Source organism: Megalops cyprinoides, chromosome 5 (assembly GCF_013368585.1).
Source record: "Megalops cyprinoides isolate fMegCyp1 chromosome 5, fMegCyp1.pri, whole genome shotgun sequence".
Taxonomy (NCBI): Eukaryota; Metazoa; Chordata; class Actinopteri; order Elopiformes; family Megalopidae; genus Megalops; species Megalops cyprinoides.
The window spans coordinates 12852418-12878917 of NC_050587.1; the positions used below are offsets into that span (position 1 = coordinate 12852418).

The 26500-nt window shown below is 48.8% G+C and overlaps 1 protein-coding gene across 2 annotated transcripts in view; it reads right to left on the reverse strand.

The window, feature by feature from the left end:
* The window catches only part of dym (dymeclin), a 105430-nt gene that overhangs the window by 66115 nt on the left and 12815 nt on the right, over nt 1-26500 (reverse strand). For both annotated transcript variants that reach the window (XM_036529568.1, XM_036529569.1), the window contains exons 5-10: nt 25567-25700; nt 23381-23453; nt 15534-15659; nt 14052-14194; nt 693-878; nt 6-184 (exon numbers count right to left, since the gene is read on the reverse strand). In XM_036529568.1, coding sequence (XP_036385461.1) covers nt 6-184; nt 693-878; nt 14052-14194; nt 15534-15659; nt 23381-23453; nt 25567-25700 — 841 coding nt within the window. The remainder of the gene's footprint in view (nt 1-5; nt 185-692; nt 879-14051; nt 14195-15533; nt 15660-23380; nt 23454-25566; nt 25701-26500) is intronic.

Genomic DNA, 26500 nt, shown 5'->3' on the forward strand with positions numbered 1-26500 from the left:
CTCACCAGGTTCTCCATGTCGGTGCGCGACAGCACGTAGGTGCGCACGTTGGCGTTTTGGTGCAGCAGGGTGTAGAGGAGCAGCGTGGCCTGGTCTGACCGCTGCTGGTCGCACAGGGCCGTGTACAGGCTGTTGAAGTTGATCTGGAAGGTGTGGGGGTGCGGCGACGGAATGGAGGACGTGTCTGAAACACACGCGGCTGTCATTCACACGCATCGCCACGGTTACTCATCCAAAGGGGAGGAGCTCTACCAGAGCTGTTTATATGCGGCAGCCCTTTCTGAATTTTTTCAAAAAGTAAACACTTCAGATGGCAGCATTTTTGCTGTAGCATAATATATGCTGTAGTATAATATATATGGAGGCCAAAAGCAGGTCATCATAAAATATTTTTTCTTTCTGTTTTCTTTGGCCTCCACCTCTGTCTTTGTTTTGAAGGGCCTGCCAGTAAAAATGGCTTTCTTTCACACTATGCACAGGGTCTATGTGGGCTTCAATGTTGGCTTTGCTTTATGGCCTATTTTAATCACTGTCCAAAATACTCTGGAACAATAAACAACATTGTGACATATATTCAGCCAGAAAATGGGCTGGCGTGGCGTTTTCAAACGCCTGCAAACAGCAGACGTGAACAGACAGTGACGAAGGGCCAGCGAGGCTCCAAGGGTGGTGCTTGGCCCTGGGCCACCCACCCTGCGTGTTCTTGAAGGAGGTGATGGCCTGTCTGTAGGGGTTGGGGCAGTCCAGCCCATCCGTCAGGTTGGCCAGCACCAGCAGCAGCAGCAGGCTCTGATTGGACAGCGGCAGCGGGTGCTGCTCCTGGTCAGGGTTGGGCTTGCTGCCGGCCCCTCCCAGCGTGAACACGGTCCACAGCCCACCTGGAACGCAGAGGAGACCGTGAGAGTGGTGAGAGCGAGCTTTACACAGGCCCCACGGGGCCCAAAAACCAACGGCGAGGACGAGGGAGGGAACCACTGTAGGTGTTTGTGGTCGCTCAAAAATAATCACAGTGAATGTTGACATTGCGCACACCACACATTTTAAAAATACAATTCATGGAAAAAAAATACCAGACCACTGGATAATGAAACCTCACAAAAACACACGCTTTGTTGAGCGGTGCAGGGCAGACAAGGGTTACTCTGAACGCTTCACGTCCGTCTTTCTCTGTGCCTCCCTCTTGTGGTCAGAGAAGACAATAAACAAGGCCTTGAATCAACCCCTTCAGACCACCGCAGTCACAGTTCGGGGCAAGGAGTGGCCAGCGTTCCACATACGCACGGTCACAGAGGATAATGTCATACTGTTTTACTGGGCGACAGCGCCATCCATTACGGGCTAACGCAGCCCTTGGGAAACCCCAGTTATTTAATATCCATTCCCCCATTAGCCCTTCCAGTGGAAAATCGGTTACAGTTGATGTTCTAACGCAAGCCACAGTAATCACAGCGCGCCCGCCGAACATCTGAGACAATTCCTTTGTTTCCGTGAAGTGCACGCATGAATACGTTCAGGCAAATTACCCGGCGTGTGCGTTCAGAGCGGGGCACCGGTCTCCTGAGGGCTGGGGAACGCTGCCCCGCTCGGCCGGCTCTGCTTGCCCGACAGAGCGGCTCGTTTAGTCAGGCCGTAGGAAGCGGCTCTGCTCCCGCACCACGTCTGACGTGCCTGGCCTGGGGTGGGGGGGTATGGGGGCGGGGAGACGGAGAGACAGGGAGACAGCCGGCGGCGTCCTCCTCAGTGACGCGCTGCCGGACGCCGTGGGCCCGTGGGACGGAAACAGGACGGCCTCTTATCTCTGCGATTATACTCAAACAAACAGTAGCAAAAAGAAAAGGGGAACAAAAAAAACAACAAAAACAAAACAAAAAAGGGCCCAGTGGCTGTCCACCCCGCCTCCCCGGCGCATTTTTTGGCCCGCCGCTGCAGCCGGCGAGGGCGAGGCGTTTTTTTTTTTTTTTTCTCCCCAATCCCCACGGCAACAGCCCTGCTGCCCCAGCACAATTCCTAATTCCCGCTGTGGCGTCGGGCAGCGGCGGCGCGGAGGGGCGGCTGACAGGCCCGGTTAAGATAAGCGGATCTTGTGACTGACCCCTGCTCATCGCTGGCACCAGTGCGGCTAGACCGAAGCTCTCAGCCCCAGAGCCTTGGCATCACCACTTCCTGAGTGACTCGGCCTTTTCCCCTGCGGGCCTCCTCTTACCTCAGTGCTGTTTGTTATCCGTCTCGCCGGCTTCCCCACCCCACTCACCCCCCTCACACAGCCCCCCCCGTCCCCCCCCCCCCCAAAACAATAATGCAATATTTTTTTTCCCTCCTGACTGGCTGGGTATTACATAAAAGGTTAAACGGGAACACAGGCTATTCTTCGTGCAGCGCTGTTTCCTGGCTGCACATCCGACTCATCAATTAAGGGTCCTCGCCCCGCCACGCTCCCCGGCCTTCCGCGGTGCTGGGGCCGCCCGAGCCTCTCGTCATTACGCTCTCATACGTTCCCCCTCCCCCCCGTTAATTACGGCCTCCCGAATTCAAGCCCGCCAGATTTACACAAATGATAAATCGTGTGGGGGGAGAAAATTACAAACCGGCGCAGAGAATGTTCTCGGAGGTGAATCATCGGGATTCCTGAGATGCTTTCGAGCCGGGTTTGTCTGGCAGGGTGCGTGGGAAGTATCGCTCCCGAAACGAACAGAAGGGGCTCGGGGTGGGGGGGTTGGAGGCGAGGGAACCGGCTCCCCGAAGTTTCGCCATCAAATATCCTGTTACTACTGCACCGGTAGCTGACCCACGCTGCTGAAATACCACTGAATCACCAGCCGAGGCGGTCATGTCACATTTCACCCGTTCGAACCCGCAGAGGAATGCCCCGCGCCGTCGTCCGTCGCCTTCTCCCGCCCGGGTTAACGAGACGAGGGGAACAGCCGGGAGGCGCACATAAAGACAGGGGCAGCGGATTTCGTTTGCGTGCTTATCAGAGTGCAGACAAAAAAAAAAAAGAAAAAAAAAATTAATGAAGATATCGTGGCTCGTGGCCAAAGGCTCTGCAGACGCCGATAAGGTGGTGGAACAGTGACAAATATGCACGCAGCATGCCGTGGTGCGCAGTCAATAAATAAACGGCCCGGCGAGGACGACATGGTCCCATCTCTCAGCGGCAGACACAGGGGCCCCCTGACCCAGTGAGCGCTGGCTGGTGCCGTATCTGGTTGATTATTAATAGCCGTCGTTTGGAACGGGTTCAAGTATTACGACAAGGCTCTGACAGACATTCAAACTATGTGGAGCAAGAATACCGGACACCCATTTTTCAGGCTTCTTGGAAACAATACCAGATGGCCTGACACACGACGCGACCGCACTGTTCCAAATGCAACGACTAGGGCCAGATATGCCCAGAGTTCTTCATTTCAGAGGGACAGACTACAGCAAAAACACCACACACTCAAAACACTCCATTCAATCTAAGCACTGTCTTCTAAAATTTGGGAAACAAATTTAAGCAAGGCTTTGATCAATGTATAGCTCAAAAATCATGTAATGTTTTGTTAAATAGTTTCCAAGATTTTCAAAAAGGGTTAGCTCAAGGTTAAGCAAAACATAAATAAAACAGCACGGATCACACTGTGGACATGATAACTTTACAATACATCTGCTCGATACAGATACAATGATAATGAAGACCCAAGGTACCAAAGCAGAGTGTTAACACATCAACTGCGTCTTATTTCTAAAAGGGAACTGGATGATGAATCGGCTAATGTTAAAAAAATAAAAAATAAAAAGAATAAATTAATAATTATTATTATTATTAACCTTTAGGTGATTAAACTTCCAGTTCCATTATCATTATACGTGTTACAGACTGACAGACCCCCTTTCGTGGATTTGATGATGCACTATCAAACTGTATGGTTTGAGAAAGTTGAAAGACTGAAGACTTCTGGGAATGAATAAATGAGTGAAGCGGCTGCTGCTGACAGGGAAGACGCAGACACAGACGCGGGCACTCCTATCTCGCGCCTCCGTGCCCGCAGCACAGCTGGACGCCCGTCCCATCGAAAAAGGCCAGCGTCCAGCTCCGCGCAGACTGAGGATTGAGAGATCAGCAGCGCTGCCCTGCGACCGGAGCGTCATATTAATCGTCCTAATCTCCCGGCAGACGGCTGGCTGAGCGTCTGGGGCCTCCATGTGTTATTAACGGAGTCTGTTCCCAGCTCCGGCTCGAAATCGAAATCTCTCTCTCTCTCTCTCTCTCTCTCTCGCTCACGCAGTGAGGCTCCGGTTCCGGCCACGCGGTCCTCACCAGCCCTTGCTTCTGGACCCCCGTCCCCCCTGTCCCCCCCTGTCCCCCCATCTCCCCACCGCGTCTGCTGTGCCGTTTCTGCGCTTCTCCGTTTTCCACAGAGGAAGTGTAGCAGGTGGCACCACCTCCCTCAAGTCTGTCACCCCAGATTTGCCCATCACAAAAAAAATACACAATTAGATAGTGCTTCCCCGGGGCACAGCTTGGCCTATTCGGTTATAAATAAGTTGCAAGAACTTACAAGTACAGCTCCCTTGGACTTGACAGCTCTGTTGTTCCGTGCAGGCTAATTCTGACCAATTTTTCAGGCCAGCTTCCTGCAGACATCTTAATTTTGTCCCCCATGTTGTAATATTAATGTGAGAAGAACTGGTGGAAACTACAGCACAAAAGCTAATGAAAATTTGCATTGGCAAACGAACACACAAATATATATTTTGAATGTCTGATGTTACAGTTGTAACATTACAGAAATAGTTATAAGGCGTTGTGAGGCAGCAGCGTGACTGCCTCACTGAGCACCATAATACATAGGTCATTTTGACTACTATAAATGACAAGCACATTATTTGTGACAAGTATGAAATATAACCTTGAACTTGATTTTGGTAGTCGCTCTGGAAACCAGCCTCTGCTGGGTAACAAAAATGTGAATGTACTTACAACTTGCAAGCAGCGATGGATAAGAGCGTCGGCCAAATGACAAAAACAATTTTAAAAATTAAATGAGCTGTTTTTTGTTTCTCACATTCTCCCCCTACATAAGACCTGATACAGCCTGAACCCAGAACCCTCCTATCAGAATTTCCATTGGGTCTAAATGATGCAAACATTTGAAGATGATGGTGGTAACTGATGGCTCAAATAGTTCAATGTTTTTTTTTTTTTTTAACAAAGGGATGACCTTAAGAAATAAGCAAATTGAATTCTCAAATTTCTGACAGGGGGGTGAGACATTTAGTTTTGTTTTTTCGAGCATCCATAGCAACTTTGGGTAATTTGGGTTTTAGTACGGATGAGGCAGGGGAACACTGATATGACTCACATTACAGAACTGCAATATGACCTGCCCGTGTCCTGCTAACATCTATGCCTCTGTGAAAGAATGCTGTACGTGTCTGGAGAGTGTCAGAGACTGATAAAGTAGCTCTGTATCGGGCGCTTTGCCTTCAATTGGCATGCCCATCTTTTTCCATTAAACAGAGAGGCCTGGAGCGATCTCTGGCGTGCTCGTTTCAGCCAAGCATCTACCAAAAACGAGGCCCGTTTCCCTAAACGGATACCAGCTCTAATAACTACCTGACTGCAGCCTGTCCAGCAATAAGGTTAAGAAAATCTCAAAAAACCAAACAGGACTCTGATGGCTGTACCCCGCCCTTGGAGAATGTCGGATCGAGCCACAGCATTGCTGTGCAACACATCAATAGCGAGAGGCTGCCGTGAGGATTAAACCAACCTGCTGGTATCTAGGAATGCAGCAGTCTGACCTCATGCTGGTCCAGACTGCTGCCCTGCTGCCCACGCCCCACCCTACCCCCCGCCACAGTGATGTCACCCGTCTCCGCCCGGGCCCCCCCCCCCCCTAGCCGGCCTTGACTCCCGGTTATAATGCTGGTAATCCTTCCCCATTTTTTTTTTTTTTTTTTTTTTTTCAGGCCCTCGCGCGGGAGCTGGGAGAGCCGGGCGGCAGCCGCGACAGACTGGACGCTAATCCCCGCGGCAGACGCACTGTCAGCCAGCGGCAGTTTATCTTGAGACACTGAAATTGCAACAGAATTTTGTGTTTGTTTTATTGGGGGGGGGTGCGCTTTGTCCCGGTGTAGGCCGCGCTGGCGACCCGGCGGGGAGGCAGGGGGTACGCGCCACCCAGCCTGACAGTCTTCGGCTGCAAGAGGGGTGGGGGGCTGTGCCGAAACCACTGCCGGCACTAATCAGGGGGAACAGCCCCTTCATTCAAAACAGCACAGGAAAAAATTTAACTGCACAACTCTTATTACCTTAATGTCACAAAATGATAAACAATGAGAGTTATTGTGTCCTGGCTCCTTCATCATGACTGATCAAGTATTCCTCTGTAGGCCACAGGGATTATTAATAATTCATGCCAGGTTGTTTGTTTGCTGCTAAGTTCACCGCTCTCTGTGCTCTTTGGATAAGCCAGCAGTGTGCAGCTTGCTTGCGGTCGGGCTGGCCTTCTGAAGGGGTCCGTTGCTCTACCCTGTACCCCCTGCCAGCACTGAGGAAAAGGAATTCATTTCCAATGACACACAGCAACTGCAAAGAAGCAGCGCAGTGGAGAACATGACGAAGCAGAGGAAAGAAAACCCACTGCTTGATAATTCTGCTTCTTTTTACTTTGCCCAACTTATCTATACCGCCACGGCTGATCATTTTGTGCGTGTGCGTGGATGATGGAGGAGAGCTTTGAGGAACGGCTCGGACGCAGTGATTGATAATCTGTTTTGGGTAATCGCAGCACAGGGCCTAGACCACCATCTGGTGCATCTCTGCTGGAACCGCCGTTTGCGCGTCACGCTTTAGCCGCGGTGTCAGGGAACGCGGCCGTCCCTGACGACAGGAAGACAAGCGCTCTCAGCAGGGTTCCCCCCTGCCTAGGAATCTGCTTATTTGTCTCTGTCACGCTGCTGTATTGTATTTGCTTAAATGATGGTTTTCATAAGGCGCGTACAGCAGAGACGGCGTGACTGTGAATCATCCGCAATCTAAATAATGGGACAGCAGCTACCGCTCTATTACAGCCATACATCACGAGGGGGAATCCCTGTCGGCCAATGAGAGCCACGCCTAGCTGAGAGCCGCCCAACGGGGCGCCAAGGACCCGCACTACCTCACAAACGCTGGGGCAGTTTTCTTTCTCAGCCGAGGATATTGGCTTCACACCTACCAACCAAATAACGGGCGGCAGAAAGCATATTTATTTCTGGCCCAAAGATTTATTGAGTGCACGCCCAAATGGTGTTATTCTTCAGTATCCAAACAAGCTCTGTGTCAAGTAATGGAGATTTAAGGTTGTTTCAGTGCTGGGAAGGAAAAGTGAAGGGGGAAAAGGCTAGAGGTTGAGTTTCGGTTATGTAAGGTATAACAGTGCAGGGGAGCTGAGGAGTGAAACTGGAAAGAAAATAGCCAGTTGGCAGACCAGGAGCCAGAAAGTGCTCCTTCTCCCTTTTTTTTTTACAGCACTCTGACTTAGCGATCTAATGTGAGAGAGCAAAATACAAAAAAGGAGGGCAAAAATAATTTTCCAGTGATTCTTCTGTTAAAAACATAAAACTGTAAATCAACATTCATCTCATTCCTGGAGGTTATAAATGTAATTTTGTCATGAGGACATTGTATGTATTCATGTCCAGAGGAAGGGTTGTGCTAACAAGTATTTTTCATTAATAACCGAGAGCAGTGCAAAAGGGTGCCATTTGTTATCATTACGCCACGCGTGTTTCCTCTTGAGACGCAGAAAAAGATGTTACCGCTCTGTAATGGCATGTTTGTGATGGCAATGCATCTTACAAACTAATCATGGGTGACAAAGCGTTCCCAAATTACGCACGATACTGCGAGGGAACAAATGACTCCCTCCACCCAAAAGCTGCGTGACACTCGGGGGCGAACCGGTCTGGCAGAATTACGCCCCACCCGGAGACCGTGCTCCTCCTTCACGCTGCCGAGACGGCCGGCGTCATCATCAGAGAGGCCGTCGGCGGTGATTTATGGGAAGCAAGTGCGCTCGGGTCGCCCCGGCTCCTTCGGTGCGCCGAGACAAAGCCCACCCTGTCGAGTCCCCGCATACCGATCCGCTGAACGCTTCCGCGTCCCCGGCCTTCAGAGCGCAAAGGAGTCAGGCCCCGGCTGGAGCCTGGAGGAACACGGAATGTTCCCGGGAGGGCGGTTCGCATAACTGTGTGTCATTATTCTAGCACCCGAATCGTTTTTTATCAAGGCAAATGAAGCCATTTTCACACAGATATAACCAGCACACCCTCTCCGGGTTTCTCGCAGCGTTTAAACCTTTTAGTAATCATGCAGTTATGCAAGTGTCTGTGAATTTATCAGCAGGATCTTCGGATGCTGACGTTCTTTTACGTGCAATTAATGTAGCACTCCCTCACGCCTTAAGCCAGTTTATGCCTGCCTACCTCTTTCCATATCATCCAAAACTTAATTATGTTTGCGGTTCTGAAAACGGTTTGGAAACTGGAAGGCATAACCACTTGGGAAAGGAAAGAATGCATCACATTAATGAAGCAATATGTCTTCCAGCAGACAGGTCCTCTTATATAGAGTCAATGCCCTACATATTCCATGATTCAGATAGATTTACCACATATCTGAGCCGCACATGTTAATGAGCATAAATTAATGTTTCCAGTCTATACATGTTATCTTTTATGTGCAAGAGAAATGTCATTTGTCTCAATGCCAGCCAATCAAGTCCCCCTTTACAGGCTTATTAAAATTCGAGCTTCCACAGGGACTGAATTTTCTGAAATGCAGGCTGGGTCTTTTATGTACAGCAGTCGATGTTTGCCTGAACATCGCAAACGTGACCTCTCAGACGGGTTCCAACGTCGCGTCCATCGGCACATCGCAATTCCATTTAATAACACAAATCATCCCCCCCCCCCCCCCAAAAAAAAAGGAGGCCTTAGACGTTGCGACTCTCGGGGATTATGGAGAAAAACCGGAATAAATCAAGAGCAGCAATCACGGGGCGATCGCAGACAGCCCGGCTGCTGATGACTCGCTGATAGCTGTCTGCCACGAACAAAGAGCACTTATCCCTGGGAAAAAATACAGCGTAGCTCTAACGGATCCATAATGGACCACTTTTTAAATTTCTCCCTCTGTCTGTCTCAGCGCTGGTCATCTGCGAATGACTAGATGCACTCTAAATGTGCAAAAAAATTTAAAATAAATTTAAAAAAAGAAGAGCAAACAGGTCCGGTTCCATTTTTCCAATTCCATGTTCCCTCTCCGTTTCCTACTTTAAACCAATTCAGTCTGCAAACAAATCTTTCAATGACATTAACTTCCTTGGAGCCAAAAAAAAAGAGAGTGGAAAATTACACTTGGGAATTGATTCTGAAAAGGAACTGGAAACTAAACCTAAAATAGAAGCACTGCACACGGAATAAAACAGGAATATTCGTAACAGCGCAGTAAGAGAGAGGAACCAGAGAAAACGGCCTCCCTCAACAGCTCGGCCTCGGCCGCTCCGCTGCAGCCTTGCTTTCCAAGCTTTTCCTGTTCCCTGAAGGCATTTCCTTCCTGCTCCAATCACACACATTCATTTCACGGGGGAGAAGATGTGCAGGAAAGCAGGACCCCTGTGCCGAAAGAGCCCCACTGGAAACTTGCACAACTGTCAACCCAGTCGAAACGCTTTGAGTCGGATCCGCCCTCTGACATCACCACCCAGATTAGGTAGAGCCGAACTGTCCTGCGTCTCAACTGTTTACCTCAGGGGGTTTTCAAAAGAGAATGTCCATTGTCTGACCTAAGAATTTCATAACTGCCAGTCCCACACTGCAACAATGTTATTGTAGCCACGAACCTCAAGTGCACAGTATGTAATCATGGTGGTTGTGGAGGCTGTACCTGATTTTTACCGCAGTGCGATTATAGACCGGCAGAGGAGGAAGAAAACAAGGGAAAATGGCAAACACTGGGGAAAGAACCTACTGGCAGGAATGCTGGCTAAAGGCTTTTCGACCAGAGATGACTAGGTTGCACAGATAGAGCAGGTTTGCATACTGACTGCACAGCATTCTGCAGCCCTTTGAATATGAAACATTCAGCTATATGAAGACCTGGCTCTCACCCCAATCCCCACTGCTCTGTGCCCAACAACAACATTCTTCACCACCAAACCTTTGCAGCAAAGAGAAAAAAAAAAAACGACAGACATTCAAACCCAACCTCAGTTTGACCCCATCTTTGCCTTCTACTGTTTTTTTTTGTTTTTTTTGGGGGGGGGGGGGGGGCATCAGCTCAGAGGGCTAAAGTGAGTGAGACTGAACCAATGAGGAAGCGAGGAGACTTCTACAGCTGTTATTGACACTAACCCTGGCAAACCACAGCACCCCAAAATGCTCAGAAGGAGGAGAGGGTGGGTTTATGAGGCTCATGTCTGGGAGGCGTTGCCACGTGGACATGTGGGCATTCCCACCATCTGTAGCCTTGGGCCCCTGTGACATCCCTGGCAAAGCAGGTGATGTGTCAAACCCCAAGCTTGCCCACTGAAACCTTCAGTCCCCTGTTGCATCAGTAAGCCAACCCCCCCCACCCCCTAAATAATATGAAAATGGGGGTGGGGGTGGAGGTGCCCAGCCAGCATTGTTTTTCCTTTTAATTCTGATTTCTGCATGACAGAAGTAGACTTGTCTTGGTTTGTAACTGAGGGCACACTCAAGTCCTGAAGGTGGCGAGCACTCTCCTCAGCACTGCTGGGCAAACACAGAAAACACTGGCCAGATGTAGGCTTTGTGCTACATGGGAAGCAGGGGCAAGTAAACAGTAGTATGGCTGAGGAGAAAACAAAAACCTGGGATCTAAAATTATAAAAATCCCCCCACTCTCTCCTTCTCAACGTGAAAAAAGGAATATCATCTCAAATGTGTGAGTTTTAACTGAGTTTAAAAAGCAGACATTTCGGCTTATTACATCCCCGCAGTTAATGTCTTTCTCGTTAGCAGAGGAGACGCGGAGGAGAGGAGAAGAGAGGACGTCCCAGTGAGCCCTTAGCACGAGCATAAACTTGTGAAGTAATCCTGGGGTGCACACTGCTCATGACCCTGTTGGGTGTGGACTGTTTATTCACGCTGAATGTCCTGATTACTTGTCAAGCCACATGATTGCCCATCTGACGACCGGCAATGCTAATTGGCGCCTGGATGAACCCGATTCCAGTTCATTTCTGCAGACCTCAAGTGCCCTTTCGCTAAATGACGGTTGGGCAGCGCCGTTCCCACAAATCCATAATCCCTCGATCGCAGGCACAGGGAGCAGGCCCGGCCCTAGCAACGTATTTATTTCTGTTCCAGGCAGCGGCCCTGGAAAGTCAGAGCTTCAAGCTGCAGCCGAGATGAGCGGCTTCCCGGAGAATGCGCTCTCGAAGCGGAGCTGGCCGCGAGCCTCCCTCCGCCCCTGCAAAACAGCATGGCACCGGCTGTGGAAACGGGACGGCACCGCGTCACGCTTCGCTCGGCAAGCGCAACGCAATTAAAAAACGGAGCCTCGCCTCTCTTTAAGCGCGGCCTGGAAGATCCGCGGCACGCGTTTCTGCAAACGAGCCTGGCGCGAGCGGCAGAACCGCTAACGAACAGAACGCACGCACTCGTTCCGGCAGGTGGAGGGCGCGTGCGTTCTCTTCGTTAGCGTTCTACTGTGCGCTCTACGCCATGCATTTGTTGCGTGATTGGGCAGTTTCCTTCACCACACCAGCAACAGATTCGGATAAATAAAATACAGGGTATAGGTCAGGCAAATATGAGCCACCATTTTTCCATCACTAACATTGGGAGAAAAAGGAGGCATACAAATAGCCTCCTTTCCAGTTTTGATGCCCTATAGCCTGCCATTACATCCAACCATGAAACCGAATCGTTCAGTGTCACTGCATTATTGAAAGTGAACTGAAATCATAACAAATAAGTAGTTATAAAAGAAACATTTTCCATGTGGAAACTCAAAATAACCAAATTTCCAAAATAACTCTTTTGTACTGATGAGGTGTTTGTGCAGAGAAAAAAATCAGTAACAAACCATTGAGGGGAGCAAGAATAACACATTAAACATTGGTTCCCCTAGCAACATACAGTACTCCGCAGTGTGGGCATAGTGCACCATCCTCATTCTTTGTAAAGACCTCCTACTCTTACAATGGAAATCAATTCTGGATGATCTGTTAGGGGAACACTAGGACAAATAAAATCCCCTCCATCACTGTATCACTATGGGAGATCATAGCACACAATTTTAGCAAGACTGGGGGTGAGGGGGTTAAGTGGTTATGACCCGTTTCACTGTACACACGAAAAACACAAAATACACACACACACACACACACACACACACACACACACACACACAAAACCAACCAGGAAACAGTTAAATGTATGTTTTTAGAACTGTTAACAATCAGTGATTAGTGTCACCAAGTTGTTTTTATAATTAAAACTCTTTGGCAACCCCATGCAAACAAAAACACATTTGCAACTTTGAGCACTATTGCGCAACTGCTTTAACTGTATACACAGCTAACTAGGCAACCACTGAAAAGCTGAATCAAAATGTATATTAGATTAGGACATCCAAACACCACTATTTCCATCATTTACCTGTGTTAGGTGTGATCATAAATGTATTAATCCATTGCCTTCTGTGAAAAAACTTCAAGTACACAAAATATGCAGGTAACTTCTAGGAGTCAGGACATCAAACAGAAGAGTTCAATGTTTTATCAGAGAGGAGTTAAGAACATCCAGTTTGATTAAATGTGTAGGACACATTATGATTTGCTTGCCGTATTGTTGTTTTAGGATGTTACTTTTATTGTTGAAATCACAAGCAACACATTACCGAAATAAGGCCACTTTTCAGCTGATTTTTTGCAATGTACCTGACGTCACTTTCCTTCACTGAGCAACGCGGGGGGGGGGGGGCGAATATGTGTCAGACTAACTGAAGAGGTGGCTGGAAAAAATTCTGTTTCATGCCACAGTCTGTCACAGTTTGTTTTTACATTCAGACTTATAGGAAAACACAACCCAAGCCTGCTTCTTCGGTACATGCCGGAGGGGCTTAAGTGACTGGGGTCTATCTGGTGGTTCAAACCATGCTGAGGAGACAAGCCGGCATTGTCCTCAGACTAGTTTTATGACAGAGCACATCCAAATCATGAAGTGATCAAATAACAGAACAGTGTGACTTCAGGTGAGTGTCCTTTTCATACAGAAGGACTTTTTGATTCTGCTCAGCTCATGTCGATGCTACAACCTTTGACCTTTGACCTAAGTGATCACTCATAGACAATAACGGACTGACAAACAAGGTGGCCACAGTCTAGCATTTCTGATCAATTACTTAAGAGTTTGGAAATTAATCAAATCAAATACTTTTTCGATGTTTTGTGCCATTCCAATCTGCACGGGCTGGGTCAGTGTTCTGATCACCAAGGCCCGGTTCTGAGCGCAGAAGCAAGTGTATATTTCACTGAGTTCCCTCTGTAGAAGGAGGACTGGGAAAAAGTCCTCTCGCTGCGGCCGAGTTTCAGCGGCCTCTTCCAGCAACACAAAAATAAAGTAATGATTTCCAGCTCCTCGATGACACGGCGCAGGGCTCCGCAGGCTCCACAGCTCTATCCAACTAATTCGCGGAATGATGTCATTTCTTCCTGCCGCGAGGTCCAGAGCATCAGGTGTCTTCCAGAAATAGCAGCGACAGGAGGGAGACTACAGCTAATCACAAGCACAAACCTGACACCACCTGACGGCCTTAACGGCCTTCTCGCGTTTTTATGGAGCCAAAAAATGCGAACGCCTACCATGCATTTTTTATGCGCCTGCTTATCTGCGAAAGGGTCTGACATCTTTTTAGAGGATTTTTTAGAGGATTTTTTGAGGATTTGATTTGAGTAGAGGCCCTAAAGCAAAAACTGCCTCATTTGTGTGTGTGTGTTCGTGTAAGAGTGTGTCTTTCTCCACGCTGAGGGGTCATCTGTGTTACTTACTTGCCACTCCCGAGGCGAGCCCGTACAGCAGCCCCCCTCCCTCGGAGTGAGGTTCGAAGATGTGGGCGACCGGGGGCGGGCACTTCTCCTGCCTGATGAAGTTGTAGAGCAGGGTTTTCACCAGCCGGCTCGTCAGGGCCAAACTGCAGACAGGCGCACACATAACCAGCGTCAGCACGTCACACAGGCATCTCAGCAATGCGTAATCAGCCGCAGGGGTGGACACGGCACTGGACACGCGTTTAGTGTGTACGTCCGCACTGTGAACAGTGCCATTTACAAACTGTTAAGGAAACGCATGCTGTATCCTCCCGGTCTCCCTGCAGTATATGGAAATTTTGCTCTGCTGCACTTTGAAACAGGAAAAGAAGAAGGGTGAAGGGTCTCTACAGCCTTAACCCCATGACACTACATTACACACAGATTGCAGTTTGATGTTATTTTCTTTCTGAACTTAAATGACTGTGAGGGCACACTAGTGAGCGATTGCCCTCCAGACACTGATTTCTGTTATGACTAAAAATCAATTTTTTTTTATTTGCACAACCATTAATATACTTTTTTCATTAATGGAAGCTGGTTTCTGCTGCACAGAAGTATTACTGCTCTCATAAGAAGCAAGAACATAAAAATCTGTGTAGCAGAAGAGAGCGCCGCAGCGACTGAGCCCATTAGTTTCTTTCATGCCTTGTGGAAAAACGGTTAACTGCAAAATAGCTTTCTTAGAAAATCAGGGAAAATACCCAAGAAAAGCATTAGCAGGCTTCCGCTCGTTTTGTGTGAATATACACGCAACACATAAATGCTATTGTAACTGAAGGGAGCGCTGGTTCAAAAAGAGGCTTTAGACAAACATCTCGTGTCTGTTTTTCTGGGACGTGTTCTTGGCCGCCGCCGTCGAGGCCTTCCTGCGCGCCCCTGCTGGCCTCTCACCAGACTCCAGACGCACTGCGGCAGTGAGCTCGCAGACGGGGGATGCTGCAGGAACGTCGCGACAATGCTGCAACAACATTGCAACAACGTAGCAGCGCAGCCACTCCTCCGCCCTCGGGGGCTGCCGGGTGTCCGTCGTCCTCGCGCTGTGAGGAGCCGAGCGGAGGGCCATCTGCGCTCTGATTTCGACAGCCAGGAGCCGGGGCCAGGACTCGCCGGGCAGACACGGCCTGTTCCGCAGGGATGTCTTGGCAAGGCGGCTTTCGCGGGAGGCGGAGGGGATGTTATTCGGAAAGTCGTCTGCCCGGGGTTCATTCTCGCTGCCTCGGGCGTGACATTCACACAACGCCTATCACCTCCGAATACGCAAAAGCTGCCCCTTTCCTTCGCACTTCCTCAGTTTTGCTCAGTGGGCCAAGGGCAGGGAAATGGCGCTAAATATTTAATGCAAGGTTCAATCTATCCCAGACATTTTAAAAGGTGTCAGCAGCCCACAGTCACCCTCCCGGGTCCCCGTTAAACAGAGACAGCCGCTTCGACCCCACTCACCATCTCCCCTGCATCAGGTACTTGTAGATGACTCCGTCCCTCAGGATCTCCTTGTGGAAGAGCTGGTAGGACAGCAGGATGAGGAGCGAGGTCACGGCCTCAAACAGGATGCTGTAGGTGATGTCCCTGCAGACACAGAAACAGTGCTTACCACAGACATCATATGGCGGATGTGCATCAGCATGTAGAGCCCCACGGGCTACAGTTAGGCCCTCACACGTCGCTGCTCCAGCTACGATCAAAAACGGTTTGACCTTGGGTAAAGACGGCACACCTTCAAGACGGATTCCTTAACTCAAATAGGACGAGTGAAGAAACAGGCAAAAATGGGATTTTTTTTTTCCTCCTCAGGCAACGATATTGACCTTCTGCCTGAAATAACTACTTACAACCAACACTACAAAGTGTACACGTTACAAATGCCTCCCGGGGTGTACTGTGCAGCAAACCTTACGCAACAGAGGCTGGGGAGCATTAGTTTGGGGATATTCACAGTTCACTCTGCACCCGCCAATAAGAACATTACATCCCTGGACGTCCTGTGGCTCCTTGTCAATGAGGAAACACATTACAAAACGTTTCTGAGACAATGTACTATTCAAGTTAGAGCCGAATGCGGTACATAGAAGAAACAAAAGTTTTGGATCAGAAGGGCACTTAGTATTACAAACTTTTTAATGGTGATGTATGAGGGATAATGTATTAAAAATTATTACTCTAAATGGCTCTGCCATCTGAGGTGTTTTGATCAATTCAATTCCAAATAATGGGTACAGGCTATTCTGCAAGTAGAACACAAGTTACAGGCACTTCAATCACAGTCTGCAACACCAGCCAAATTGTTTGTTCGGCAAGTCACCACTCCAGGCTGGCGAGACAGAGGGGAGACCTGACACTGTGTATGTCCGTGTGTGTGTGTGTGTGTGTGTGTGTGTGTGTGTGTGTGTGTGTGTGCGCGCCGAGGGAATGCAGGGGGTGAGGGGGCACACTGTGACAAGGGACTTGCTGTGACAACATGACCTTCCTCCTCTGCTACTCAAGTAGAGACTGACCCCGCTACAGGCCGGGTTTGGCGTGCTCTCGGGAGCGAGGGTAGCTGGCTCTGAGCTCTCTTTCCTGCAGGTCGGGGCAGACGGCAGGGTCAGCACAGCTCATAGGCTGGGAGCGTGCAGCAGGTGGGGGAAGAGGGGGGAGAAAGCTGGGCGGCCTCCCAAGCTCCAGGGAGGGGGGATAGTCACCCTCTAGCGGGCCCTGCTGTCTCCACGCTGCTCTGCATTATTTCTGGTGCACAGGAGACCTCAACTGCACCATATAGCTGCTGCCCCCTGACCTAAGACCAGCCAGCCCTGCTGCCCAATATCACTTTTCTGTTTGCTGCTACTACTGAAACTGCACATGGATCAGTCGTGATAGCTGGAAGTGTCGATCCCTTAAGCACTGTCTGTACATCAGGAGAGGAAATGGGCGAGAGATTCAATCAGCTCTATTTTTACGTTACATTTGCTTAGCAGACGCAGACGCAGAGTGGCTTACATAGCTTGCAGTTTTGACACGCTATCCATTTATACAGCTGGATATTTACTGAGGCAGTTCAGGTTAAGTACTTTACTCAGGGCTACAACAGCAATACACCCTCACAGAAACTGAACTGACACCCTTTGGGTGACAGGTACTGGCAAGATTATTACCAAATAAAATGGTCCAAAATAATTTTCAGTGTTCATATTTGTTCAGAACTAAAAGAAGCCAGAATATGAGAAATAAACTGGCAAGCAGGGAACTTCAATGGGTAATTTAAATGCATTCTCTCAGCAGATGGGCACAGTCCTAACAGAAGCACAAGCAGTTTTTTTACCTTATTATATCCACAACTTTTGTTTTGTTTTTCTTACTGAATTCAGCTTTTGTAACCACTGCAGTGATTTCAAGCACAACTGTACCTGGCTTATGTACCAGACAGAACTGCGCTGCAATGCAGTGCAACAAATTTGTACACAAAAAAGAAAACTGTCAGTTTTAATATTTCCCCCCTCGTTTCCGGAGTTGTAAAACAGCACTGCGCCATGTACATGTAGGCCTGCAGTTACACGCGAGCTGATGTCATTCCTCTTTATGTGCCACGCATTAACTCCAAGTAACATTCCGTTCCCTGTGACCCTGGGCCGCCGCTGAAACGTGCCACCTCGGTCTCCCGGCCTCGGTGGAAACCCGGCCGTGCTGCCACGCTGAGCGCTGTTCCCCCTCGCAGGGCTCCCTATTGTTCTTCCCTTCCATTTCCGGCCGGTGGCCGAGCGGCCGTTTCCGTGCCCCGCGCTCTCACTTGGCACCGGCTCCTTTCACTTTCTAAAATGCATGGGGGGGGGGGGGGGGGGGGGTCTATTTTTACCGCCATTTCTCACTTCTCCAGGCCCAGCTGCTGACGGCCTGGTCTCTGTGGAACAGGGGTACTCTGGCCCTCCTCCTTGCATCCCGCACCCTCTCCACAGCACCGGCAGTCAGGTTTTTATGTTCTCTACACTGTTCCTCCGCTACGCTTTTCCACTGTCACGTAGCTTAATAGTGGATCATAGCGGAAATGTAATCTTTAAACACAACCATGGTGGAAATGTGCATTTTAACTGACGGTCCGTTTTTGCTTTCAGAGCTTTAGATTCCTTATACTGTAACTGTCTTTTAGTGCACTAACTTTTCCAGAAGTGGACAATGAATGCAACTTCCTTGTTTTGTTTTGTTTCGCGTCTTTTTTTCCGCTGCTTCCCCCAGTGCTGGGGAAAGGGCACGGAACCTTCAGTGACACCCCCCCAGTGGCATTTCCACATCCAGGGGTCTCCCGAGGTTATCGCTCCCCGTGCTGCGAGATCCGTCCGCCAGCCACGCTGATGTCACTCCGCAGCACGCGCCGGGGCAGGCACCGGGGGGGGCATAGGCGCTCAGAGCACACAGGAAGCAGGCCTTCCTCACAGGCCGAGCGCGGCGACGCAGGGGTGCACGGGATGCTTGGCTAATCCGCGTCCCGATCTGACAGGCTGTCATAGACGGGAGATGCTGCAGGATGTGGCGTAGGGAGAAGACGCCACGCTAGCCATGGACATGTACACTTTGTACAGACAGAGACGCTGCTCTGGTCCAAGAACTCTCAAATCTCTTCTCTTAACGTCAGACTCCAGTGCTGTTTTTTTTTCTCTCCATTGTTCTGGGCATAATATTGGAACTGAGTTTGGTTTGGAAGCAACATACAGCTTCATACCAAAACATTTTTATACTAACGGCCCCGAAAATCAGAAAAAGCTTAAAGAATGTTTCCTGCTTAAAACAGGTTTTGTACGTATTTACTCAATTCCAGTTACAGCACAATTAACACTGTCTATACTGCTGGCCAGGTCATATTAAGCAGACACACATGCTGAAGAACAAACTAATGACCGAGTGCTCTAGGAATGAGTTTAAAAAATGATCAATAGGAAATAGCTAAGCCCAATGTTTGTATTTTTGATAATCAGCAACCCATTCTTTAAAGATTTCTTTCTAATCACAACAATATTGGTCAGAGACTCTGGTTTCTAAAGTGTTTAGTGCCGCTGAAGCTGGCCACTGAAGTGTTCTGTGTTGATGGTCTCAATACTTGCTGTTGATGAAGCACCTTCACCAGCTCAAGCTGAAGATAAGACCTTTTCCCCAGATAATCTTTGATTAGACTTAAAATGGGAAATAGAGCATTGCATTCTGCATACAAATAGGAAAGTGCAAGTAATCTTGATGGCTTGTGTGAGAATCGGTTTAATTAATATTCAAAATTTAAAGTAATGCAGGCAACATCTCACCACCCAATGGCAGGTGAAACGCTAATTCAAATTGAGTTCATTTCAGATGCAGCTTCCAATCAAAAAAGTTAATGGCTGACTGCCTGAACTGAGGAAATTATCCAGCTCAGCCTGACATAAAGGGACCAGTAAGAGATGAAAATATGAAAATATGCATAATGAATTTTTACTGCCATAATATGTAGCTGAATCACCCCCAATCCCTCTCACGTATCAGGCAAAGAAGAAATTACACTAGATGTAGCCAACTGTAACCCTACAGGATTACCTATGGTATTTTCCGCTTTTGGTTACAACCTTTCATTTTAAAGACGATATGCCAAGTGAAATGTGTACATTAGATGATATGAACATAAGAAATCCATAAGTAAAAGGCCTTTCTTTACACAACCCCAACAATTTTTCTGTGCGTCTCATTTTAAAAACGATTCAACTGAATACAGCGCGGACCTTGCCAATGTTACCACTTTAGACATAACAATCACATCAGTTTGTTTTTTTAATACTAACCGTTAAATGAGATTAACAGGTTGTTTTGGGGAAGAATATGAAGCTTGGTGGATTAAGATAAAAAGATTTCGCTCTTTCACTACAGGAGCTGCAAAAAACCCCTCTCGATCCATTCAAACACCCAGGGCAAATCTCTCAGCTTTTCGGATTAATAATTAAATTAAATTCGTTGTATGCCAGACTCGACCAAGCTCTTATTTTGATTTACAGCGCACGTAGGTAGGAAACCGGGGCAACAACAATAAAGCAGGAATGTGAGGAAACTCGAAGGGCTGCAACAATGGGGGCCGAGCTCGGCCCCTCTAGACGGTTACACAACAGGGCCGAGGCTGGAGCCAGGAGGAAATAATAGCCCAGAGAGCACAAACTCCTCAGGACTTCTCCAACATAGAGACCGTTACCACTCTGCCTGGGGAGAGGGGGAAAAACAAGTCACTTTCAACCTTAAACAACCTTTACAAGCGCGTTTCTCCCCTCTTTCTACCTGATCAGCTCTCCATCTTCCTTCAAAACAAAACATTCAGCCTCAGACCTGACCGAAATGACAGAAACACGTGCAGGTGATGTACTCGTTGTGTGGGGAAATCCTGTGTCACCCACCAATCCAACACGCCTCAGTACTCATCAAGACTTAATGTTCTAGGGACGAAAAGTGGGACACGAGGTTATCTGGGGTACGTCTGACAGACATGTGCATCACATGGCCTGTGAGCGTCTGGAAGGCAATCCCCGCTGTGTGACAACACTTACAGGCCGCAGAGGGTGGGGAAAATCTCTCACACATGCTCTGTTGGGCTTTATGGAAATGCACTGAAGTGCTGGTCCTTAATGACAATCCAGCGCAGGGTTAACTCTCAAAACAGAGCTGAGAACACTTATCCTCACTTTAGACTAGAGAAAGACTGGACTCCAATCTCCGCTATAGAGTACAGAAAGAGTGGACTCTTACCCTCACTGTAGACTACTGAAAGACTGGACTCGCCACCTGGACTTGACTGCTGTCAGAGCACGTACATACCAGTGTCTGACAGAGGAGCGATCCCCATAATAAACTGCGCACGCTGATCTTTTCAAACGGGAAAGTGAGAAGCTGCTGTTGCACCCGGGTCCACACTGGGGATGAGGAGATGGTATCTGGGGTGAATTACACCTGCTGCGTCTGATGAGGGTGTCATGTCATAGAAGCTCCTCGGCGTCGGTTTCCCCCAGCCTGGCCTCGGGTCAAAAATTGCAACCCTGTCACGCCACGAGCGGATATAGAGACACAGGGAGGCAGCTCTTGCAAGCTCAGACTGGCTCGGCCAGCTTGACCCCAAGGGCAAATGCAAAGGCTATGACTAAAAGTGTAAATTCTCTGTGTACTAGTTATCTTTTAATTTCAGGTCAATGTTAATGGTATACTGTATACAGCACGGCAGACTTTCCCTGGTTAATTTTTTTTAGGACTTACTCCCTGGATTTACAGTGTGCAGTCAGAGTTGTATAATGTAGATTTAAGGTCTGACATAAACAGAATTTTTTTTTACAGAGGGCTCCAGTGCAAGGCAGCCTTGTTGGTCAACATGACCAATCTAAACTGCACACCAAAACAGCCCTGCATATTTACAGACAATGAATGTGGCAATGATGACTCGGTTTAAAAGTGCTCATGATCATAAGCCGCTGATGCAGAACAGTAGATTCTTGTGAGTTTCAACAGGTAAAGTGACTTATCGATGTAATACCACTAGCAAGAACTAAGATGGCATGAAAGAAAATGTGGTGGCATTGTAATTTATAATCTACATTAACACTATCCAGTGAATATTACATTACATTACAATATGAGTAGCCAATATGAGATACTGCCAAAAACAACATGGTCATTAATATAACATATTAATTCATTATAAGGCAATGAAGAGGCTGAGAACGCATTCCACAAATATCTTAGCAACTGTCCATCACAGTCCAGCAGGGGTCATTGAAATGGGAATAAGAACTCAGTAACTCAGATATGGGGTTTCCTAACTGGCTATTCTTGAAAGCAGAAGGGTTACCTGAAGACGGCAGATAATAGACGATGAGGCAGCAGTCATTTGCATAAATCTGTCATCTTGTTGTCACAAACTGTAATCTATGAGGTCAAAATGATCAGGATAGGGGAAAAATGACCAAAAGTGTAAGGTGAACCCCGTTTTTGCCACATGTCCAGGGCTCTGAGGCAGAACCCCGGTTCCACCTTAACGGCGAGCCAGGGGAGGTTGAGTGAGATGTGGGTGCGGGCGTCAGTCGGATGCACCTGGGCCGCGCCCGGGAGGACAAAGGCGGGCAACGGGCAGGGCGAGGAGGGGGCAGAGAATGCCTTTGAAATGGACACCGGCAATGGGCCAGATCCAGGCTGGCTCGCCGAGCATGGCGCCGCGGCATCCGACAAAAGCCGCCGGGGGGCGGCGGGACGTGCCCGATTCGGCAGGGGGAGACAAGGGGAGAGGCGGACCACGGGCCCTCTCTCCCTCTTCTCCTCCTCCTCCCCCCTGTGGCTTTGATTCCCCCGGCCCGGTCCGGGTGCGGACTTGCCTAATCCAGGTGGGGGGACGGGGGGGTGACGGGGGGGTGACGGGGGGGTGACGGTGGGGAGGGGGGGGACTTCTCTCCTTACAGCTTCGCCTCTCCCCTTGAACCCGCGAGCAGATGGCGGATGATTCCCCCTTGCAATCGGAACCCCCGGGCTCCTGTCAGCACCTCCTCTGTACCTCTGCCAGAAATCTATATCTGATAGGCGGCGATGAGAGCGGGTGGAGCAGGAAAAGAGAGTGGGCCGATAAAGGGGAGAGAGACGGCTGGCACATACGCTGCCCGCGGGAGACGTCTGAAGTCGCGGGCCGGGAGTGACTGCTCGCGGCACCTGACGAAGCCCGCCTTCCCCGGCTTTTAGCACGACAGGGGTGAATTCGCTCACCACTGCACTTGGCGTTTCTGACCCGTTTTTTTCTGCCTGGGAATGCAAGAGGACCAATCATTTTACACAGGTCTCGGGTCCGAATGAGAACAACAACAGAAGTGAGGGGAAAAACTGTGTTTTGACAGAAATTATACGAGTTGCACTTCTCAGCCTAATAGTTTGAGGACAGAGGAGGAAGAAGTTTTACACAAACTTTTATACACATGAATCTACAAACTCAACATGAAGATTCATGTGATGTAGATATCTGTGTGCTCTATGTATACACTTGCTTTCTAGAAAAGTAGAAAAGCAGTTTTCTAAAATATAAATGGAAATTACTGTTTTCTGTTATCCTTCAAAGAAATGTTTCCATGTCTCTCCAGCACCCATACCCCGCTGCTATAAGTTATAAGTCTGCTGGGCTCTGATGGAGTGGTCTTTAACAGCAGGCAGATCACTGCAGGAGTCCCAGCACTCAGACCAAGCCAGTCTTTCATCTGTTCCACGGTGCCCATTAAAGCCAGCAGGTTGCCTAGTGCAGCTGACTCTGGGGCCACAGGGGGGCGCTCTGCCCCCGGCGGGATACTCACAGCAGGGGCACCTCCACGATCAGATGCACCAGGTTGCAGATCGTCTCCTCCAGCAGGTCTTCGCTCCCGGACTCTGTGGGCAGAGAAGACAACGTTAGCTCGTTAGCTCTTCTGCATTCGCCCGTCTTTCAATTAGTGCTGCTGCCGCTAACTCCAGGAGCACAAAGACCACCTTGTGTTGGGTCAGGCCAGACAGGAGCTGCGGTGGGGGCTTAGCCTTCGAGGCAAACAGATACACATGAAAGGGGAACTGGGCATGCACAAAGGCTCCGGTGGAACGAGAACCGCCTTTCAGACCGAAGCGTTTTTCTGCTGCCAAGTCGGCAGAGACGGAGCCTACAGTCTAAAAAGGTCCTTTCTTTGAACCAGAATGAGTGCTGTTCTTTCAATTAAACACACCGCAAAACTTCAAAGCTTTTTAAGAAATACCTACACAGCATAGAGTGCAGATCAGAGTCAAAGCGCTGTTACAGGTGACACCCATACCCTGACATATTCATTTCATAAACTTAAATTGTACAAAGTTTCACACAAGAAGATTTTTTTCTGTGTGCCCCCCCCCCCCCCCCCCCCCCTCCCCACAGTTCTGGAGCAGCTTTGGAGTGTCTGTTTCCTTCTACAACATGGTAGTGTTAGTCACTGGAGTAAAAAAAACCTCAATAATTTCTGGTTTTCCTCAGTACAACCACCAGAACAAACTTTCCCAGTGAAATCCCCTCCCTTTTTTCCCCCTCAGGCTGAGGGAGTCTTCACCTAGCGAAGACAGGCTGCTGGCTTCGCCTGCTACCCCATCTACTGCAATTTCCAATTAGGCATGTTTCCGATCGGCGCTCACTTCCGTGAGCACCGGACCGTTTGTTCCAAAAACGGAATGAGAGGCCATTATTCGAAAGACTCCGTGGCGTGATCTGCTTTTTCCACATTTTTTTTCTCTGTTTTTTGTTTTCTTAGTCGAATTAGTCATTTTTCAAGGCCGGGTGTTCCGGCAGAGACGATAAATGGTTTAGGAAATGGAGGGGTTGGTGACAGTGGGATAGAGAGATGATGAGACTGAGGAGAAATGCAGATGTCTCCAGCTCCATGCTGCCGGCTGTTGACTCTCGTTAGCAAAAAGCAATTGAAAGGCGGGCCATAGTGGACCCCACTCCTCCGCCACAAAGCAGATCCAAATGGTCACCAATCTCCTCCCATTATTATGCTCAACAGCTGTGACCCTTTCAGATGTGCTCCTCTGCTAACTTCCGAAATAAATATTAAAGCAGAGAAATATGTACACACGGGCTCATGACAGCCACAAACATGGGCCAGTTAAGGACTAATTCAATGAGACTGATTCTGATTGCTGAAAGCACAGCACTACAGAAAGGTGACAGTTTTCCGCATGCCCAACCTTTGTATTTTAATTCTGAATCCTCCTGCATGTGCAATATTATGCTAGCAGAAGAGTCAAATCATAAATGAAGGGACACTGCCTCTTGCCTCATGTTAAGACTCAATATCGACAGCAGAGTTGGAAAGATGACAGAAAATGGTTCAGGCTTAAGTAAATTCATAGGCTAAAATACAAATTACCCATTTATATACAACTGCATCAATGGTCCAAAAGCAAGTACAGCAAGGTTTAAACAACAGTTCCCATGCTGTCTTGCTCCACAGAGGGCAGGCAATGGCATTGTTCTTTGTAAGATGGAATGCTAACTAACCTCACTCCTTTTGTCGTTTCATTTTCCAATGTACTTGCTAAAGACACGAAATGATTACAGAGTGGATTTTGGACTCAGATGACTGTTTAAAGACATGCAGATGTTCAAACTGTACCCATATATGACCCCACGCTACATTAAGTTGTCACCCCTAATTGGGACAGAAAGGCGGTTTTTAATTTCCCAGCTAATTAAGAGGGACCACCATGCCAATCTGTCAATTAGATTAAAAAAGTACATTTTAAAAACTGTGTCAATGTTAACCTTTGACCTCAGTTAAATCAGAACGCACAGCCTTGAATTTAACTGTCCATTTTTCAATGATGTGCCGAGGTGAGGCGGCCATGTTTTTTCGTGTTCTCGCTGCTCTTGCACAGAAGGCCCGTTTCTCCGCAGCCGCTCACTCCGCAGCCCTCGCTGCTCTCCCAGCCTGCAATGTCAAGCACTCCTGGCACTCGGCCGGTGCGGAGCACAGGCACTTACCGCAAGATCCTGGCGCCCTCTCCTGGTAGGAGAACTGCGACTGCAGCTCGTCCTCGCTCATCTCCCGGACGAAGACTTTGAGCAGGCACCGGATCATGAAGAGGGCGTTGTGGGCCTGCCAGATGAACAGCTGACTGCAATGACAAAGGAGGCCAGAGACAGCGTGACAAACAGGGTGAAACAGTGAGCGCATTTCATTACCACACACAACCACCTCAAACACACCTGCACGTCGGCAGCCATTTTCACTCCCAGTTTAGATGCCTATTATACTCATTTTATCAGTATTTATAGAACAAGATCATCTCAGTTTGAGTTGAGCACTGAACAAATTTTCCCCTAGAGTTCAGAAGCAGCAGGGGAGTGAGAGGGACGGCACCACCAGTCTTTCAGATGATGGTGGGGCGATGCCTCTGCAGAGCTACGAAAACATCCACCCCTGTGCGAGTCCGGCGTGAGAGTTTGGGTTCGGAGCAGCGCAGAGTGAAAAGTCAGCCTACAGGCTCAGAAACGCATCCGGTGCGGGGAGAGGAACCTTGACTCCCACTGAGGAGCCTGCTCTCACACACACACGCGCTCATACACACACACACACGCACGCACACACACACACATGCGCTGCAGGAAGGAAGGATGAGCCGCTGACTGCAGGCCTGCACGTGGAGGGTCAGGCAAACTCACACTCACACAGACTCCCGTGCGTGCTGCTTCTGCACGCCTGCAGACATACACACACCCAACAGCATGCATCCAAACGAGCACAACACACACACACACAAAAACATGCACACACACACACACATACGGAGGCCGATGCAAAAAAATGTCTTCACAAAGGAGATCAGGTAGCATGAGCACCTGCGCCCCCCCCACACACATACACACATGGCCACAGACAGACACAGACACACAAAGGCTATAACACACACACATA